This window comes from Colias philodice, chromosome 21 (genome assembly GCF_061535455.1).
Source record: "Colias philodice isolate Cphi_HAF_F1 chromosome 21, ilColPhil1 Martin Lab GWU primary, whole genome shotgun sequence".
Taxonomy (NCBI): domain Eukaryota; kingdom Metazoa; phylum Arthropoda; class Insecta; order Lepidoptera; family Pieridae; genus Colias; species Colias philodice.
Window position 1 is genome coordinate 3,495,453 of NC_143106.1, and position 22,055 is coordinate 3,517,507.

General features: G+C 33.1%; 1 protein-coding gene across 4 annotated transcripts in view; it reads left to right on the top strand.

The window, feature by feature from the left end:
- Positions 1–1,626: 1,626 nt before the first annotated feature.
- The window catches only part of LOC149478770 (Fanconi anemia group J protein homolog), a 56,460-nt gene continuing 36,031 nt past the window's right edge, over positions 1,627–22,055 (top strand). For 3 of the 4 annotated variants that reach the window (XM_089708355.1, XM_089708359.1, XM_089708357.1), the window contains exons 1-2: positions 1,627–2,068; positions 2,545–2,656. In XM_089708355.1, coding sequence (XP_089564481.1) covers positions 1,856–2,068; positions 2,545–2,656 — 325 coding nt within the window. In that variant the 5' untranslated portion in view covers positions 1,627–1,855. Of the gene's footprint in view, positions 2,069–2,544; positions 2,663–22,055 lie in introns of all 4 variants that reach the window. The other variant, XM_089708356.1, reaches the window with a different exon arrangement.

Genomic DNA, 22,055 nt, shown 5'->3' on the forward strand with positions numbered 1-22,055 from the left:
TAACCAGGCAGGCTCAAGAATAAAATGCGAGGGTCTACAGCTTTACTTTTACGAATAATTATAACAGCTACTCTAATCTCTATCAGTATTTTAAGTTTCAGCGTTTTGAATGACCCACAACGTACGCTTTATTTTAGTACAACTTTTATAACCTAAATTAAAATAAATATCACACATGAATATCACCGAATATCAACGTCATTTACTAATTGCTCTGCCTAAACGGCGTAGTGTCGGGTTATAAACCAAATTATAACGCGCCATAACTTCCGTTGACAATTCACTCGTGTAATGGCGCCAAAATTTGGCGGGGTTATGCGATGCAACTATAACGCAGCAGCCAGGCATTTTCTAATATAAAACGTTAAATGGTGAGTAAAGTAATAAAACATTCATCTTTTTAGATGTTTGCATCTCGCGCTAAAATTAACTTTGTATTTAGAGAGGTTAAGGTAAAATTTGGTTAAGTTATATAATTTCACAAGATAGGTAATAGGCAGGTATCCACAGCAGGTATCACATCCACTCACATCGTTATTTTACCTTGTATTTTACCATAATTTAAAAAACATAATAATATGACAATTACAAGACATTGTCAAAAAAATCAACGAAGAAATCACGTAAAAAAAATCACACATCACACAAAAAAATTGCAAAAAAAGTAAAATCCAACAAAAATAAGATGTGTTGGCTAGGTTGGGCAGTGGCTTTATCCCTTTTTTCATTCATGTTTACCGCACCACCAAGACAATGAAGTTTCTACGATTTAATAGGATTTAATATTACTTACTTAAATATTAAATATGCTTAAGTAATAAATTTAATCTGAAAAGTGTAACTGAAGATGAGGAACTGAAGTCATCAAAATACAAAAAGAAAAGTTAGTAGAAAATTGAAGTCTTCACTATAAGTGGTGATAGGTGAACATTTTTTATAACAATAAATATAAAATTTACCTATGAATTATTAGCTCTTAGAGGCCTATCAAGGCCCTTCGCGGTTTAGGTAGATACATTTAAATTCTAATTGTTCTACTTGTAGTCTGTAGATAGGTACCATGAATCGTGCGGTTTATTATTATAAAGCATATAAAGCATTCCTCGATACATGGACTGCCCGAGCCGCTAACCTAACCTTCTACTTATTCGTTTCTGAGATTACGATGATGAGTTTAACCAAAGAAGCAATCAAACAAACTTTATATATTTTGTAAAAATTAAGTACTTACTTGGAATTAATTGATAATTTTACTTAAGGAAAGTAAAAGTAAAATTACATTTTTTAGGAATAAATTATATATTAATCCACTTTGAAAGTAATTATATGAACCGAATATGAACCGCTAAAATTATTTTTCAGATACCTAGATCTACATTTCAAGATAACAACGCAAAGCAGCTGCTTGAATTTATATTTTGAAAAACGTTTATTTGATGAAATTATAACAGTGTAAATTAAAATGCAGCAAAATCATATAATTATCACAAATTGTCGAATTAAAATGAAATCGATACTCATTACTTTTTATTTATTTTCGTTTAAAAGTTTTTGAACGTTTATTGTCGCTGTCAAAGCTCAACTTTGAACTTGTCAATGTCACTATTCAATATGTCATTGTATAAACGTTAATGTTATTGTAATAAAACATTTAAATAAATGTATTTACTTAGTTAATTTCAAATTAAACCATTATTTAAAGTGAATGAATTCACAAGTGCAAAAGTGGCATATTTATAATAAAATCGAAGTTAACTATTAAGCCTAAACAGCTACCTTTAAGAACAAGAAAAAAGCGGTAAAAATTTTAAAAATTTAAGGTCATTCCGATGTGATTTGATTTTTAATATTTAAGATGTCTCATGGTCCGAATGCCTCGCCTAAAAAAATGGAGATGGAGAATCCGTTCTCTACTGAAAAACCACCAGTGAGAAATATCACTTCTAACCAAAAGTACAAAGCGTTATTAACTACACCAAGTGAACCTGGAGTTGATAAAATGATTGGTGGTGTGAAAGTTAACTTGCCAGTGAATCCATATGGAAGTCAAATTGCTTTAATGTCAATGGTAAGTAATAATAAAACCAAAATACAAGATTAAACATCAGATGCACGCATTAGAAATAATTTTTTACTTATTTTTACTAATAAATATTTAATTGCTATGAATAACTATTCCAAAATTATCCTTATTATTATTTAAGTACACAATATTTATTTGTCACATTTATGGCTATTCTTAGGATGTGCTGAGTGAATTTTATATCACATTTATTCATTAGGCTGGGGATCTTTAACAAAATTGTTGATCAACTTTTTGTAATTAGACTTTAGCGCACAGAAACTACCATTTATATGCAAATATTTATATTAGCTGCAAGGTTGTTTATTTAAATAATATTTTAATCATCCTTTTAAACATAAGTTTTAATGTTTATAACTTAATTTCATGTTACAATTTCAGCTATAAAAAGTTTATAACAAAATATATTTTACTGATTTTTGTTAAACTTTAGTAACAGATAAATAATTTCTTTTATACAGGTAATAAAAGCAATCAACAAAAATCAGAATTGTTTGTTGGAAAGTCCGACTGGATCGGGGAAGACATTGGCGCTACTGTGTGCATCGTTGGCCGCACAGAAACATAAAAGAGGCAAGTGTTTTATGTAAGTAATGTAATATAATGAAATGTTGATTATTATTAAAATTCTTTTTAGAAAAATTATTAATCTATGACTAAATAACTAAAAATTCAAAATGCCCTTATTGCCTTAATTTCTTTTCTAGTGATATTCAACTTTTTATTTATTGTTTTAACTTTGTGAGTTTTTAAAATATTTGGTTTTGAAAGTAAGAAAATCTTTGATTAATGAAGTCATCAATTTTTTTTATACTATTAAACACGTCGTCACAGAATACATAATAGTAGCTAAACGCTACAGAACGGACACTCTCCGCCTCCCGCCAAAATTAAACTTACCTCACCCCCGCGCGATCAGACATAAAATGGGCCATATTTTTCTGCAAGGACGATACGCAACGAAGATTGACAACATTAATCAAATTGACTTAAAGTAATTTTATTATTTTGGATTTGTGATTATCGTTTTTCGTAGAAAATGGTTAGATATTGTGCTGTTTACGGATGTATTTCATCAGAAAAACGCGAATTTTTTTTTACACTAGTCCCAAATGTGCCAACCATAAAGCGTTAACACACACATTTGCAGTCTCTACAGTGTGACTGTCAAAACAATCATTTTGTATGGAGTGTCCGGGGTGTGACGTCGTATTGGAAGAAGTATCTCCAATATGACGTGTTTAAAGGATATTTTTTTATCTCTCTTTTCATCCCTGGTAAAGTTGTGGAGAGTTGTTAGTAATTAGTATGGTTACTAGATTTAAGTATATAACATTATTTACAAAATGGGTAACAATCGCTCACGTAAACAAATAATTATAAAATAATTTATAAAAACAACATTGAGTGACCATTTTAATTTTAGAGATTCATTCAATTATAGTTTTCTCTGTGCCATTTTTTTACCTCTACTTATCTGTATTCCTACTATGTTTTGCAGTTTTGATATCTAACAAGTTTTAAATATTAGCGATTCATGTAAAGAAATTTATGTGTTTGCACTTTCCGTAATTTAGTTTTGGCATGTATTTTAGACTTTAGACTTTTCTGACTTTCAATTCAGTCGGTATATTTTTTTTTCGTCTTAAGTTTTAATGATAATGCAAGTTCAATTTTTTCGACTTCTTTAACAGAACCTTATTTAATTAGTTCTACATTGTTAGTAAGGCAAAATTGAATTCATTCTCTACACACAAATTCTAAATATGTAATAAACTAATAACAAATCTATCAATCAAATCTAAATATGTAAAAAAGCTACTTTCCTTCTCTATCGTCAAACCCGAAAACACGTATAACATTATGAAATGCGTCAATTGATCACAAGTGGTAGCGTGTCGTCCTTTCCACGCCAACAAGTCAAATAAATCATTGGCAACTGTCGTGCAACTGTCGCGCAACTATCGCGACGGGCCTACATGAAAATTGCGCTCTAGTAAATGCAGTTGTTGCATGCAATGGCATTTGCATAGGATAAGGACGTAGCTGATATTTGACATGATTTTTTATTGTAACTCAATTTGTGAAATCATTTTCTTGGTATACGTGACGTAGAGTTCAATAAGTAGTGTTTTGTGTACCTACTAATATTTTGATAGCATACATGCAATGTGCTTCTAAATTGTACTTGTATCAGTCGTTAAACTAGAACCTTTATACAACAACTATATATAGATAATAAAATAATAAATGAAATAGGGTAGGTATTTTTTAGACGTACCTTGTTGATCAGCTATTTGCTGTTTTCCAAAAAAAGTATGACAAAGTAATCATTCAAACTGTTTTATAAAGTTTTTTACAAACTTCATAAACAATAAATACCTACTTACCTAATAATTATGATTTCCCAAACATCACAAGGGAAACCAAACAAAATGAGGAAATCTATTTCCCATCCATGTTTTATAAACATTGGCCAAAATCGAATGTTTATACAAAATTCACCTTCCCTATTTTGCAATTGAACTGTTCGAAAAGTTGATACAGTTTTACACCGAAACTTGGGCACTCGAAGCCTTGAATATGAACGGTTATATTTCGACACGAGCAAACTTCTCGTAACTCGATAAACTCTTTTACATCACAACTCATTGCTATCGGAAACTCATAAATTGATCAATGTCAGTGAAGGACTACAAATACACCGAATTGTTTTGAGTAAGGCGGAAATTAAGAAGGAAGTTTTTATTACAATTTGAAAGTACGCAAATATTTTTTGATAAACACAAACAAATAAAGAGGACCTTGGTGTTGATACTGAAAATAAGAGTAGCTGCAACGTTACTGATAACAAACAAACATAACAAAACATGTGGCACGTGCTATTTGTGGAAAAAATACTGATTTGTAAATGATAAAATTGTACTGCATTTTTTACAGCTTTAAAAATTCGGCCGAAATTACTCATGCAAAATTGTAAATGTGCAAGTTGCCTCTTATAATTTCTTTTTCATAAAGTAGACTTGTCAGTGGGGCAAAAGTTCCTAGATTAATGACCTTATTAAATGGTAATAAATTCCTAAAGGTGCAGATTAAACATAGATTGTTTTTGAAATCTTTGACCTACGTCCTACAATAGACAATACAGCAATGCTTAATGGTGTTTGTTTTCATACGAATTGGACATAAAACAATGAAACAGAAGAAAAAGAATCTTTATAAGATTGGTGAGAACCTAAGGCTATAAAACCATTTGCATCTGGCATGTGTCTTGCACGGAAACTTTTTTGTTAGGGAACTTTTGTCGCCCAATTTTGTTCACGTCAAAAAAGATGACGCCTCAATCACGGTATTTCGGAATTAAGTTTTGACTAATGTGAATCACGAAATATTTTCTAACATGAACATTTTGCGGTGGAATTAGATAAAGTTGACTAATAGCATAGTCTAATAGTGCTATCCAGCACAATTTTACCCAAAACAAAACAGTTTTGCATGCTATACCTACTACACACATTGCATTTTTACGTTTCATTACGGTTTCATTAGTTAATTAAGACATTTGTATATGGCTTCTAAGTCCAATAATAAAATTTAAACATAAAAACACTTTGTATGAAGAAATAATTACTTGCCGAGATTAAGTACTTTATTTGTAGACAACAAATCTTCTTTAAAACACTGTACGGTTTCAATACCTACTACTTGTCATTGTTTGTTTCATATCGTTATATTTTAAGGTCTTGTGTTAATTGTTTGTGCGTTGTAACGCTGGAATTCAAAATACTACCTATATATACGTAAGGGAAAATTTTGCTTTGGAACTTTAGTTTCTATGCATTTTTCCCGAATATATTTTCTTTTATGTCCTTGTAATTTAAAACGCATCAATTATCCAAACCCGAAACACCGTACAGGCTTGACATATCGCCCCTGTGACTCGAACTCTCCCCTGAGTCTCCCTTCACTTCCCGCATTTTTCCTTTCCGCGTAGCTGACAACCCTTTTCTAAATTGAATTACAATCCTGATTTTGTGCGACTTTCGGCAGCTTTGTCACATCGTTTAAATATTTTATTACAGACCCGATGTTTCTTGGCTCAGCTAATGTGTGCACTAAATTAAATACTGCAAACGTTAAAGCTCAATTTAAATACCAAAAAGTCATTCGAAAATGATCTGTTACTCGGAACGTAAGAACCTCCGTATCGTGTCTCAACCGTGTTGTGCCATGTTTTTAAAATAAGAGCATGTACCGTGCATAAGGCTGATAACCGAGCATCCCGCACTGCTGTTCTAATTCCTGACGACCGTAGTATCTGTGTATTGGCGGTTAGTCACGATCGTTGATCCGATATTCAGATTTTATATCCGCGGGTATAAACAATACTTTATGCGGCGGTGCCTTATTTTATCACAGCGGAGGTACCACCCGCGTCGCGTTAATTTACCCAGCAAGGGTTGCCGCCGATGTCGTCGAATCGTAAACGTTATTTATGACGCCCCCGGCCGATTATTGCCGCAAGCTCTTCCACTCATTTGCATACAAATTTATGCCATAGTGATCATGCTTTGCGACTGCTTCCGCGCTTTTGGGGTGTTCTATCGAGACGCTAGGTGAGCAGTTTGGTAATGGTTTGATAGCGATAAAACTGTTTTAAACTCGTATCTTATTGATTGTTTAAAATGATGTCAGGACACTAGACGGAATAAAAACTGTTAATGATAGAGATGATGAAAACGTTAGCAAAGCGTTATAAGGAGTGAAGATAAACTTGAAAATAATTGAAATTATAGGAACACACTATATAAGATGCTATTAGGATGATACGATCCAAAATAAATTGTTCATATCCTATGGTACATTTTTTGCACGAAACTACAGAGAAAAATTAAACTCGAGGCGCATCCAAAACAGTATGTAGGTAACAGTAAACATTTTCAACGAAACAGACTATACGCATTGCCTGTTTTGTTTGTCTTTCGTAGATGAAGCTGGCATAGTTATCGTATTTCTAATTCATGGCTTTATAGCAGTTTCTATGAAGTCCAGTTAAACAGAAATAAAAAAATCACTTTCTTTCTGAGTAAACAAGTTATGGATATACTCGAAAATTCACACGAATAAAGGTTAATAATTATTCTTGAGTGACATAGGACGCATTACAAAAAAAAAAGTGAAATTGTTCAATAAAATATTCCCATAAATCATCTTAGGTATACTTACTTCTATCTTCTATCTTCATATACCTACATCTAACTAGTTACACCCGTGGGAATATAAATTAGCTGATGATTGTAACACTAAATAATCTAGTAAATTAATCTAGAACCTTTAGTAGAGGTCAGTTCTAGGTAAGCATAAAATTTCCCGTAGTAAACAACAATTTTACTTATTTATGTGCAGTGCTCACTCTTGCTATAAATTTAACTTAACGTTATCTGTATTTTATTTTATTTATTACAACTCATTAAGCAGTGTTTGTATTCCCCGCGATTCGTTTTACAACCCTAATAGGTATAAAACCATATTTCTTTTAAAAGCAAATGGTTTTTTCTTGATCACATTTGGAATGGAAATTTAACAGTTTTGAGCACGTCAATCTATTAATGTGATGGGCGCTTTGTACCGCGTTCGTGACTCGTTTAGAATTTGCTTTGAATAATTCTTTGTTTTTTTAAAAATTGTCTCATTTTTGGTCGTAAATTTTCGAATGAAATGTTCGCCTGATGCGCATTGATTGTCCGTGATTTATGAAGTTATTACATTCACAAATCGAATGTAAACTTGATAAAAATCGGTTTCTATACTCTAATATTAAGAACGTAATTCATGTAGGTAGTTAAAATTTTTTGTTTCTGCCTTGCGGTCTGTCGCGATCGGTGACATAATTTGCCTAGGAATTGTTATTACAAGAAATATCTATTTTGCAGTTCGTGAATACAACATAAAAACGTATAAAATAATTTGTTATTCGTATAGCATTGTGTGTTGTGTTGTTTTACAATTACACTATTTGTAATTAATTTTATGATACTAACAAAAAACTAGGTATTAAAAATATTTTCAATTTAATTATTCTACAAACTAATTACAACAACATTTTCATTAAAGCGCCACCTATGCCCTATATCCGAAACTATTAGGAGCCCTTTATTCTTTGCGCAGGGTAAGTACAACGCCCTCTGTCGATACACGTACGAACTTCATCGTCCCTTTTCTAAAAGGGCTGGGAACTGAACAATAGAGACGAGAAAAATAAAATTATTTGGGAGTCCTAGTATTCTCTCTATTAAAATCCTTCTAATATTTTGTTTGTGGTGGATGGATGTTTGGTACTTTTTCACGAAAAACTACTTGACGGGTTTGGATGAAACTTTACAGTAGTAACCAACAGAATAGCACATGAGTTATAATAACCGCGCAGCATAGCTAGTTTCCCATAAGCTTACAAGTTTCCAATAAGGTTTAGAATTTTAGATGAACGACCCTAGTCAAAACAGGATTTTCGATACTTTCGATATAGATAAAGCAGCATGCATCTCCGACTTCCTTAATCTTATTAGGAAAAGCAATAGAAAGAAGCCTGGGAGCCATTATGATCCTTTTTTGTATTCTTGAAGGCATCTCTTGAACTTGAATTAAAAAAAAACGATTTTGTCTTTTGTCAATTCCTTAAGATTGGTGCATATTTTATAATGTGGACATATTTCGCCAACTCCTTCTTGGCAAGTAATATTAGTTACTAGCCCATTTTTTCATCGTCCCATATTAGTGTCCTGTATTTAGATTTTAGGGTGTCTTGACTTTGATCTGGTTGATTTTGGTGTGGAAGGTATCGTTTCAAATATCAACGTGATCATTGCAAGTTTTATCTGTCATTAAAATCTCTCAGCCGTACAAATAAAAACTTGCTTATTCAAACCTTATGCAATGCATAGATATGATAAGAATAAATAAAGAATAAGGATGTCATAATTTCTTACAAATAAATTTGGAATAACGTCGATGTATCTATGCTCACGCTATGCAATAGGCGCGAAGCGGCAACGTCGCAATTCATTCACAAAATTATGAAAAACATTGAAATTGTCTACGGTTAAACCTTGGTGCTGTCATTTTGACGCTCGTTTGACTTCGTCGAATTTGTTGTGAAGTTTCATCATACGATGTTCTGTTTATTTATTTTTTAAATATTTATTTGAAATAATTTAAATATGTATATCATTAAATATGCAAGCAAATGAAAGAGAACCCTATCCAATATCCGGAGATCAGAAGATAAACCCACCTTGAGATAGAGAGTTGCCAAATAACTGGTACTCAAAACATACAACTCCAAGCTTAGAAGATTTATATTTTCAACGAAAGTTTATATTATTGTGATAAGTTTAGAAATAAGTGTTTTATGTATGTATGGTTTGGCGCATGTCGTAAATAAATAAATCATTATAAATATCAAAAGGGTTTTTCATAATTTCGTATATTTTGACATTTCATACTAAATTTTCCATTTCAATAGGTACGTAATGAAATTATTAATTTGCTCAACTTTTTCTACTTCTCGTATTACTCTCATTGCTATTATCTCAAATTTAGATTGAAAATAGGTTCTAAAACTTGTAAAACACAGCACAATGTACTAAAAATACGTTATAACACAGTTATGTCAGACTTATACTAGGGTGGTAGCCGGAATAAGGACGAAATAGTATTAGTATGAATACTTATTACGAAGTTATACTAGGTTTGATTTATTACGTGTTTATTTGTATGATTTTTCCTTATTCTTAGTTTATTCTTTTCATAAAATGTTATAACTCGTTTATTTGTACGGCTGTCTATGTTTAAAAATGAATCCCTATTTCTCTTGATCATGGTATTACGCTTGAACAACTGGACTAATTTCGATAATTCTTTTTGTCAGGAGAAGAATCTTATTAAAGTCAAACTTAAGAATTTGCGCTTAAAGTAAAAAGAGAAATATTTGCGCTTAAAGTAAAAAGAGAAATCTTAACGGCTATTTAAATTTCTCGGGTTTGACCTTTAGTTTCTGTGATCTGTGGGTTTGACTATTCGCGCTAGCCAGGACAACGTCCGTCGAATACCTAAAGGTATAGCTAGTCTTCCATAGAATGCAAATTTGACGTCGTCTTATATTATTATACTGTTTGATTCCATTAGGTTATTTTCATTCATCTCTTTGTAGTAAATAAACATCTTCATCTCTTTGTTTATGAATAGTGAATAAAATAAAAATGAGTTTTATTCGGTCACTTTCTAACCTGATGTCATTCATTTTTCTATTTTAATACTTTACATTGCAAAGTTTCATGAATTAACGACCCTTTTTTCTTCATGAGTTTCACCTTCTCACAATAACTAGACTTTATTGATGGATAAGATAGTTTTATAGGGACGTTTCTAACCATAATTCTGGAGCGTGCAAAAAAGATTGCTATCGAATTCTTAGCTCCTTTTAGATAATATTGAACATTTATATCAGGGTATATAGCAAAACGTTCAGCATTCTATTATATTTTTGCTGATATTGACATCTTTGGCATGTTTTGTTCAGCTCGTTGATCAATTTATTTCAAAACTTAATAAGCTCACCATTTATTGCAATAATTTTCATTACACGAGATCAACAAAGGATAGCTCAGTATCACAAACATTTATAGCCCCTGGCGTATTACCATTTCAATTGTCGGCATTGCCCTCAGAGAAAAATTGCTTTGTTCTCTCCTGACAATTTGGCATATCAATGGCGTTATCCTATGTATTAATTACAAAGCGTACCGACAAGCCTGCTTGATACAGCTTTTAACTACGCACGCCCCTAATAAATAAAACATTGTGGCTGTCGAAACTCAACCCTAATGGATAAACTTAAAACACAAATTTGTTCGAAAGTGCTCAGGAAATTATTGCGTAAAAGCAGTTTCATTTGCGATGTCTACAAAGAATTGTGTACTTTATAAAGTCGGAAGAGCGTTGAAATTTGTTTGTCAAAGTTAAATCGCTAGGGGTGTGAATTAAGATATTACAAAACGAACACAAAGGGGATGTCACACGGGCGCTTAGTGTCAACTTCATATGTCTTTGTCGTATGTGAAATGTTTATAGTGGGCTATTTATCGTCTGTGTTGACGTAAGTCTGGGGCGTTTGAGACCCATGTCAAGTCAGTATGTAAACTTTTGTAATGAAATGTCATCTATGTACTTTCCTGCGACACTTCAAACGGAATTAACTACTAAGAATTTTGTAGTACAATCTTTAATCAACAAACTGCAGTTTTAACTTGGTTATCACTTGGTTATCACCAATGCCTATGTTTTTTTATTATCATTATTTTTATAGGAATAGTATAGAAAGTAAAAAAAAGCTTTTTTTTACTTATTATTATCGTGAAAGTTGAAAGCTCTTTTGTAAGACCAGCTGCACTTGATCGATTCATAATTGAATATATTTTATTTATAGATCAGGATTTATAAAGATCTAGAATGAATTTAAGAGAATTATTTAAAGGAATTTATCGAGTAGATAAACCAAATCATAAAACCATGACCGTGCTATTTACTAATATATGTGTAATGGTTTACCTAATTATTACACAGAAAAGTTTATTTTATTTAAAATAATAGATGAAATTACAGAAGTAAATAATCAGTAAATAATAAATGTAAGAAATCATCCTTTTATAACCTTATTAGCTTTACGCCCGCGATTTCGCCCACGTATTCAACGGAAATTCTCATGAGGTTCAGATGTTTCAACGCAGTAAAAGGTATCACTATATTCTAGCGTCCTAAGTGTCTCCAGACCGAAAAAATTTAATCATAAAATTGCTTTATTGTGACGTAAGAGCAAGACAAACAAACAAACACATTCACATTTACAATATTAAGTCAGGATTCTGGAACATATTATCATGTTCATATGTTTAACAATTAACAACATTTGGTTGAGATACGCAAGCCATATCCATTGCATACATAAACTATCTGTAGGTACATACATTAGCAAGAGCACTCCCACGAGGGTCTCCAATTCAAGCACTTATGAGGGTCTGCCCTTTCGAGTGTGAGTGACGTGTAGGGTTTTACAACTCAATTTCCTGTGCACTTATTTGTTCTGTCATATAAATGTCTTCTAAAGCGACTTCCTGAAGCGTTTTCACTTTTTGAGCAGAGCGTAGGCTCGGTCTGTTTATAGTTGAGTGGGTACTACATATTATTTTTAAGTAATTAGAGTATTGTTGTATTTTCTTGTGTTTGATTTAACGTGTTATACATTTAGAAATTAAAGACTTTAACGGATTTTAAACGCGATTTATTCATTATACATATTATCAACCCGACGTTTCGCTCACTTTGCAGCGAGCGTGGTCACGGGAAGACAATTTTGTCATGAGTATTGTACCTATGATTCAGTAAAAAACTTTTCTTTTTTTGGCGTCTTGAATTAGTTCTGAAATAGTTTGATTATACTTCCTAACTATGGCTTGGTTACATGATTGTCTTATCTAAGAAGAATTATAATGATATTGCTGTTACCTTCGCTAGACGAGACAGGTCAAACATATATCTAGATACCCCAGGCCTTTTAACGCTTCTTCTATATGAATATGAATGAAATCTTTTGTATCGATTCTTAACGCACAGCGTGTCCAAAGTAAGCCTCTCCGTTTTGGATCGATCCCTATCTGTTTCTATACAAATCTGCATTTAACAAGGGTAGTTACTATAGTACTAATAGTAAATTTTATTGTATAATCAGACATCCAATGGTGTTGCTAAATTAAATTTTGGATCTATATTAGTGACATTTTACGATTTAAAAATTCCTGTTTAGAATAAACACACATGTATTTCATTTAAAAGTGAGGATTCAATTTTTTATTTTTGTTCACAAACATTAATTAGAATATTTACTCTCTATTAATCTCATAAATTTTGTATTAATCATGGAATCCGTTTAAATTTATTTATGTTCTATGGTTATTGTCTTTTATAATTAACAAATTTATCGATTATTATTTCCGGTTATGCTATTAGGATTCTTTGGTACAAGCTTAGATAAAGGATTGGTCTCCGCGCGCGCGCTACGACTAGATACCGCCGGCGTACTTGAAAAATGCGGCAACTAATAGTACGCCGAATTCGGCGTACCCAAGCCAGTCGTGTCACAAGCATTGTGTGGAGAGGGCGAACTGATAGTTTATAAAGATTTTGAACAAAATCTGAAGTAAAATGCCTCTTTGTGTCATAAAACTATTTAAAAATAATACAACAAAAAATAAGAAAGACACTGGGATCACGTACCATCACTAAGTATCGTATTATTCGAAATTTCTCCTTTACTTCGAAATTTTTTTCTACGAAAATACGACGCCATTCAGTGTTGCCGTACTGCATATCCAAAAAAATACACGTGGTTGAGGAAATCTTTTAGCAATAATTTGAACTTTCTTTTTTCAATACTATTACTAACACATGTAAAAAAGTATAATAACAATAATTTATTTCTGTTTAACCATGTTTAACTGACTCATTTAATATGTTATTTTTTTATTTCCGCTTTTTTACTTTTAAACAACCTTTGTGACTATAGTATAGTAGCGTCGCAAGTGGATTTGAGTCATGCGTCTCAAATCGTTCATGGATTCGATTCCCGGCCAGGTCAGGATGAAAAATAATATTTTTCAAACTTCTTTCCAAGATGGCAGATTTCCCATTTATGAGGTAAAATTTATGTAGCTGGCAGCCCAACACACTACAGAAATGAGTTGCCGCACTCACAGAGCTATTGTTTTTAGGTGGGGCGGTATCTAGTCGTAGCGCGCGCGGAGACCAATCCTTAATCTAAGGGTACAAGTTTGTTTGCAGTCTAAATAACCATCTACATACTTCCAGTTTTAGTTTTTGAATTAATTTGTTAGATCCTAGTAATCCGGTGCAAAATTCAAATCTGTATTCTGTTCATTCGTTAATTTAAAATTTAAGTGTCTAATTTCAAAATTACAGATTTCCCTCAAATGCTTATTTCAATGATACATTTTCTTTCTGCTCGTCAGTGCTTTGGAATGTCTGTACGGAATAATATCTATTATTCTGTTATATTAAAATCGGTTCAGACAGACAGTTTTTTGCGGCGATAATAAAAAAACATATTGCAAGCATCAAGTCTAAAATCCCCTTAAAATCGCGGGCGGATAGCTAGTCAATTGATAAAAATAAAGCACAAAAACATGATATAAAATACAACAAAAAGTAATCCTGCAAAAAATGAATTGACAAGTTTCTTTAACTGCCTGTCAATTGCCTTGTGTAGAGAAGGATTGCTAATACTATAACTGAAGAATGGAGGCCAATAGATGACAATACGACTGACTTGTTGAAATAGAATAATCCCAAGATCCCCCGGAGCAAGTGGATGTCGTGGGCCAATTATTTGTGGACACGGCCTTTTATATTTTTGAAGTTTAGAAAACTGTGGAGTGGATGTTATTTTTGTTTAATATCTGTAGGTAGTTTTCTAGGAAATTGTCCTTGTTTTTGTCAAAGTCTTGTGTTTTGCCGAAAAGTACAAGCAAGGATAATAACTGCTTCATCAACCGCTCTTGAGTTATTGATTACTAGAGGTCCGCCCCGGCTTCGCCCGTGGTACATATTTCGCAATAAAAGGTAGCCTATGTCCTTTCTCGGGTATCAAAATATCTCCATACCAAATTTCATGCTAATTGGTTCAGTAGTTTAGGCGTGATTGAGTAACAGACAGACAGACAGAGTTACTTTCGCATTTATAATATTAGTATGGATGTTAGAGGCATTTGTATTCTACACACAGACATGTATATTGATACATGTCTGTGATTCTACAAGTTGTGCGTTTGCAGGTATGTAAATATAACGCTATCAATACATGAATTAAGTTTATTTTACCGACGCGATGTTACCACTTAGGTACCAGAGACGATGGAAGTTCTAATTCTTGAGCATAATCTTTCTTTAGACTTATGCAACCTAGCACTATAAATTATTATTTATACTGCCTTATTGTTGTCAATTGAAAACTATTTTAACAATGAAACCTACCGAAATATGAAACTACATATTATAAAAATACTTCTAGTTACTTTACTTTTAGTTTTAACCTAAAATAATTTATAATAGCTATTTTGCACACCTTACGTACGACTCTACTCATTTATAACCCTTAACGGCTCAATTCACTAAATTCACAAATTTCTGTTTGCACAATTCTAATGTTACAAAACGATTTAAAGCCTTGCTATCATTGTTCGCCAACTTCGCAGTCACAAGCTCGCCATAAAAGCATGCGTTGACAAGTTCTAGTGTTACGAACAAATCCTATTGTGTCCATTGCAGATATTTCTAACACTGCATTTTATTGCTAACGATTTCCGCCCTTAAGTCCATCGCCTAAAGTTTATTTTATTTTCTCTATTCGTAGATCGGTTTAGATTGCCACCAGAGATTGTATTTTGACATTTTCATCCCATTTTCTATGAATGTCTGGGGCTAATCGTCCGGAAACTATCCGACAATGATCGGTACTATTTCATTGTTCGATTGTGTGACAAATACGCGGATGCCGCAAAGTGATACGGTTAATCAATAACGCATTTGATACGATGTATATCGGTTGTTATATAATATTGTACATGCATAAATGAAGGCATAATCAGAATATCTGAATCAGGGCTAGTACCTACATTTTGGAAATATAGATAAATAATTGAGCACTGCTTAAGAAATAAATTTTGAGAGCACGTACAGTCGCAACAATATGTATCCTGGATGTAAACGTTTTTTAAAACTTAATAAATAAGTTATGCTGTGCATGCGAAATGTAAATCTTTTGTGACATAGATAATTGGCTATATGTTTATGCCTCACCCTTGGTAAACGTCATCAGCATCGTTATCACTCTTCAGCCGATCCTAATTTATATTGCGTACCTTTCTATCTATCTTTGAACTTATAGGTTCATAAATAAAATCTATATGATGGATAATTCGCAAATACTTCCAAGTGTACACAATTTCCATACAGAAAATAGAAACACGAGCTTTTTGAATAGAAACAGTATGAGCTTGCTCACAAATAACACAATATTTTGTGCAAAAATAGAATAGTTTAATCACATTTAAATATAAGTCCAATAAATATTACCTATTAATCTATACATACTTATATTTCTACAAAACGTTCCTATCTGTATCCCAAATAATGAAAATACATCAAAACTGGAAGATATACAGCAAAAAGGCGCTAAAGCACCATTTGCACAATACACAATACAATTCAAAACATCTTTATCCCGACAAAATGAGATTTAATAACGTTTTGTTGGAAGAATAATGCTCTCTTTAACGAACCGCTGCCAATCTTTTTGTTGCCAACCAAATTAAAGTGAACGAATTTACTTTTTAATTCCAATACATTTAGTTAGACATGCTCAAGATACGCAGGTCGTTTTATTTTGGTTATGCTTTCAACAGCTTCCGTTTTATAAGTTAGTTTTTGTTAACAAATAAAGATAGGGTGTTCTGTTGGAATTGTAGGCTTATATTTTTTTCGTAGATATTCTGGTTATCAATACATTGATTTATAATTGCTTTCAACACCAGAAAGTCCTAATCAATATATTGGCATTGACTTCTCTTATTCTTAAAAGTATGTACATAATTTATCGCCTAAATACAAACGGAATGAAAAATAGATGCAGCTTTTTATGTACAGGGTCTCAAAATTCGGATCATCATGCTCGTTATTTCGAAAAAGTACCCCGCAATAGATACCTAAATTGCTCGTGTAATAAAATAGGATAATACAATCGACCGTCTATGTATACAAGAGATGGTTCTGTTTTAGTAGATGGTCCAAGGGACAATGTCGCCGCCGAGGGCTATTTCGGACCGCAAGCCGGGGTGGTGCGGGCGGTGGGTGGCATCTTTATTAACGAAACTAGACATGCTCCGATATCTTGTTTTTGTTTCAGTTAGTGATTAGATAGATGGTGGTGCCTCGACAGCTGTTGATAGATAATGTTCTGGAAAGTTCGAGGGATTTAGGATGAAATGGAGCCCCTCAAATATTGAGTATTGAATTCAATAGACTCTGCAGTATTGCCATTTTTGATATACACTAACCTACTTATAAATACTATTGTATTAGTATAATTTCACATTTAGTATCAATGACCCACGCTATTAAATTTTACATTCATTACCTGTTCCCTATAAAACGGAGATATCTACTTTGCATTTTAAAGTGAATCTCCAAAATTGTGTGAAAATCAAAATAAAGAGAGGCATAGCGTACGTCCAAATTAGGCGCGAAATCGCTCACGGTAGCCGCGCGCAAAAACCTCGTTAGCCGCCGCCATGTTTGTTCGGCGACAACGAGGGGCGCGCCCTCTATGTACACAATGACCACATTAAACCATAGACAAGAAACACGTTCTATTTTCGTGTAGGCCCTAAGGCCGGTACATACGATGTATATTTGGGTGACAGGCGCGAGCGAGCCGCAGATGTATTTCGGTAAGGGTGTAGCTACATGGGGTGTGAGTGCGGGGTGTCGGTGTCACGAACGTACGACGCAATAGTGTATATCGAATGGATATGCAACACGATACTGAAAGTGATAGGCACGAAGCTATTTACGAGGTTGAACGAAATCAGCACATAAAATATTTCGATATACTCTATATATACGAAGTTTATAGCTTTGTAAAGTAGGTATACCAAAGAAACCTCCATAAGAAAATCGTGTATGACTTGTTAATACATTACAAGTTTCACCTACCAAAACAGCTAAAACATAATATATGTATTGTAAACTAAAAGTGTACCCTAGTAGTAAAGATTACTTACTTTAAGAATAATGATCAGAAATATCTTAAAGTATTAATTACTCAATGGATTATAAAGCCAGATAACTTAAAATTAAATTGTAGTTTTCAAACTCAAAAGTTGTGCACGATTTAAATTATTCTCAACTTCAAAGTCTCTGAATAGATATTCAATAATGTTTTATCTTCTTAAATCTCTTTACTATGCAGTTCATTATCTTATTCATTATATCCGTTTTTTATGTCAGAAAGTGAAAAAGAAAATGGACAAGAGGAGAACTTATGTACTATATTTGTAATGCAATACATTTTATGGACCTCTCTCAATCTTAAGTATTATTATTAACTCATTAAACTTAACATGAACTTAAATAATAACAAGAAAACATGATATATCAATACAATGACGAAAATATCCCACAAATGAAGAATATATTTTTCGGAATATAAAATGCTTTCTCGGAATATAAAATTTTTTCGGAATATTAGCAGAACGAAGAAATTCTTTCGTGTAGAAATATATAGAGCCTTATTATGTAATGGATAAAAATAATGGTAACGTAAGTGCGAAGCGTCGAGTATTGAGTCAGCATCATCAGGGACCTCGTATCGATTGCGATTAGACCCCCCAACACCCCCTAAGGGTTGATAAGGATCGACGCTCAATGGATGATGTAAGAAATGTTGAGATTTATGGTGTTGAATTGATAAATATATCTTAAAACCAAAACGTTACTAACATTTATGTAGGAATGCCTAAAAACAGACAAATATAATGGTCTAAGATCCGAATATAAGTCGAAATGCAACGGCGTGATAATAGAATGAGACCAATTTTATAATAAACTAGCTTTCCGCCCGCGGCTTCGCCCGCGCAGTCAAAGAAAAACCCGCATAGTTCCCGTTCCCATGGGATTTCCGGGATTGCGTCATTTTCCCGGGATAAAAAGTAGCCTATGTCCTTTCTCGGGTATCAAAATATCTCCATACCAAATTTCATGAAAATTGGTTCAGTAGTTTAGGCGTGATTGAGTAACAGACAGACAGACAGAGTTACTTTCGCATTTATAATATTAGTATGGATTTAGTGTATTAAAAAATGTATTGAAAATTTTTTTAATATTTAATAAAAAATATCCTGTCCAGGATTTTCCCAGTCAACCCATTTTTAATACATTTTTTAATACACTAAATTTATTATAAAATTAGTCTCATTCTATTATCACGCCGGCCGTTGCATTTCGACTTATATTCGGATCTTAGACCATAAGCAATGTTATTAATTATAGGCATTTTCCTAAGCTAAGGCAAGATCTGTTTAAAAAACTTATAATTTACCCAGTTACATTTAGAGAGTTAAATGTATCTTACTGTATAACATTATTATTATCTGGTGAAACCTTTGAAACTTATACCTAACACTCACACATATAATTAAGTTCTGCAAGAGTAAAACATCCAATAATAATTTATTGGAAAAAAACGCTGTAAACAAATTTGAGGTTTGCATGGAAATACACATTTATGTACGCCGAACTTAATGTTTTGTAGGGGACGAATTAATTCTGGCAATTAATAGAGGGTTTAGGATGGAATTTACGAAGTGATCCCCCAGCACATGAAATTCAATTATTGATACCGATGATTAGAAGCGGGATGAAAAATTTTCAAAGGTCGTATGTCCTGCGTATGAAAATAGTTCGCTGATATTTTCCTTCCTTCAAACTTACCAAATCTTATCTATGAAATGATTTTTAATTTCTCAATATAATCGTTTACTTTTTATAAGAAATGAATATAAAATAAGTAAAGAAAATTTCATGCTCTAACACTGATATCCAAAATATTAATTATACTTAAAATAGAATTGGGAAAAGTCACCGAAAGTAACGGTTCATTATAAACCGTTGAAGAAATTAAACCGCCAATACATCATTATACGGAGCGAGAAGAAAATCTCGGAATTGAATACTAAATTAAGAATGCTCCAGCGCAAACTTCTTTAACGAGTAAATAGTTAAAAATAGTAGGTAGGAATAACAAGGTAGCAGTAGAATAAGAGACGTCGAGCGGTGACAGAGGCAAGTGGCCGCTAATTGCCACTCCAGCTCCAATTACGGAGACGATACCGCGACGCGATGAGGATGTAGGAGTCGGGGAGAAGAGGCCGCGGGAGCGGGGAACTAGCACTTCCTTTCTATTGAAATATGAGTCTTGAAAGTTGATTGCAGGTGGTAGTGAATAGTGATGCTATTCACTACCATCCATACATCATAATATGCAGTTACATAGTAGTTTCGAGACAGAAGAATATAACACGATAGTGCTTTATCTGATTCAGAATGCGTTAATTGATGTATTCATTCAATAGCATTCGATGTTCATAAAATGATTTAAAATACTCTGATTACATAAATGAAGAACGGATACAGTGAATACAGTGCCTTTAGTCCTCATTTTATTTAAGTATAACAACTAAGATTCAACATTTCCATACCCAATTCCATACCATGTATTTGATTATCCATATATCCATAATACATGGATTGTGAGATATTTCGTATCGAAGATACAAGTTTTTAATCAGGACCATCATCTTCACTGCACTTTCACCTTACATCCATTTCTTTTGTTCCAAGTATTGACAGTAGTACACGCAGAATATTCAAGAACAACAAGTATCTAAGAGGGACCGTGTTCTGAAACGCATACCTGTTTATCAGCCAGGGGCACAAGAAACCCGCTTCAGTTCCCAACTCGTAGCAGAGCAAGAGTCAAGTGTGACGCCGTTCCCTCGCGACGAATGGAGAGCGGGCGAATGTGAAACACTCGAAATACTCGAGCGGAGCGCGGATTACGAGCGTATACCCGCGTATAGCGGAGTAGAAACGTAACAAAAGATGTCGTTACCCGCATCAGAATATGCCCGGGCTTCAAACGCGCCACTTGAAGAATTTCTCTGTAAATAGGGGACGTAGCCGCGTGTATGTATTGTGGTATGTACACGGCGGTGTACACTCCATGTGTGAATATAGAAATGCAATGCTACGAGCGACAGAATTATTTTATTGGAATGGATTTTTATGACTGAATGCTGAATAGGACCACAATGCAATAAATGCTGATACTAGCACCAAATACGTTCTTGGCGCAGGCGTTATAATATTGAGGGTATATCTCTGTAGAAAGGACAATATCTCAGAATGAGTATTAGGTACGAACAATCATTTCAGAAACGATGGTACTTACCATTATTATAATTTACATTTAAGTTTTTACTTCTGACTATACACATACATTTTTCGTTATATTTCCAAGATTAAACAACAGAATATTATGATCTCTATTTTTGTAATTACTCCCTTGAACCGACGGCAATATTGCCACAAAGAAAATAGCTTAAGCCATCCTTTTTGTGCAGAAATTTTCCATTAAAATGATCCGTTATATAAGACACATGAACCGGCAACTCATTAGTAAATGGTTGATGTTGCCTACGACGCAACAAAAGGAAAATCTAAGGTGAAATTATATAAATGTGACTGCGGAGCCTCCCCGGTGGAATAATGCGTGGAGGGAACGAGCGCCGTGCTGTGTGGGTTTAGTTTAGATAAGTGCGTCTCGAGTGTTTTAATAAGACCTTTTATGACGTAAGTTTTTCACATACGGAGTTTTCGAGCTGGTGGTTTAATTTTTACTTTCGAGCTAAAGGGAGCGCAGTACTTTGGGGGACTTTACTACATAATATTAGGATCGTAGGTAGGGAAGTAGGTATAAGAAAATATTTTCAATCTTGAATAACTGATGAATTTTTTCCTTCGTCTTCGCCTGCTATAGGTGGCTTATAATTATTTTAATTGTTACATAATTTGTCTATTAGGTTTGTCCATATTCAGAATTTGTCAAGAAGTGTTACAGTAATAAAAAAAATAATTAAATAATTTGGAAAATCCAAAAGTGCACGCCTCATAATTTTTTTTTAATAAATATTTATTAATTATTATTTTTGTTTATTTAATAACAATTAAACCACATCGAATCAGACCCTGAAAAATGAAAGGGTTCTATTCCTGAGCATACTCAAGC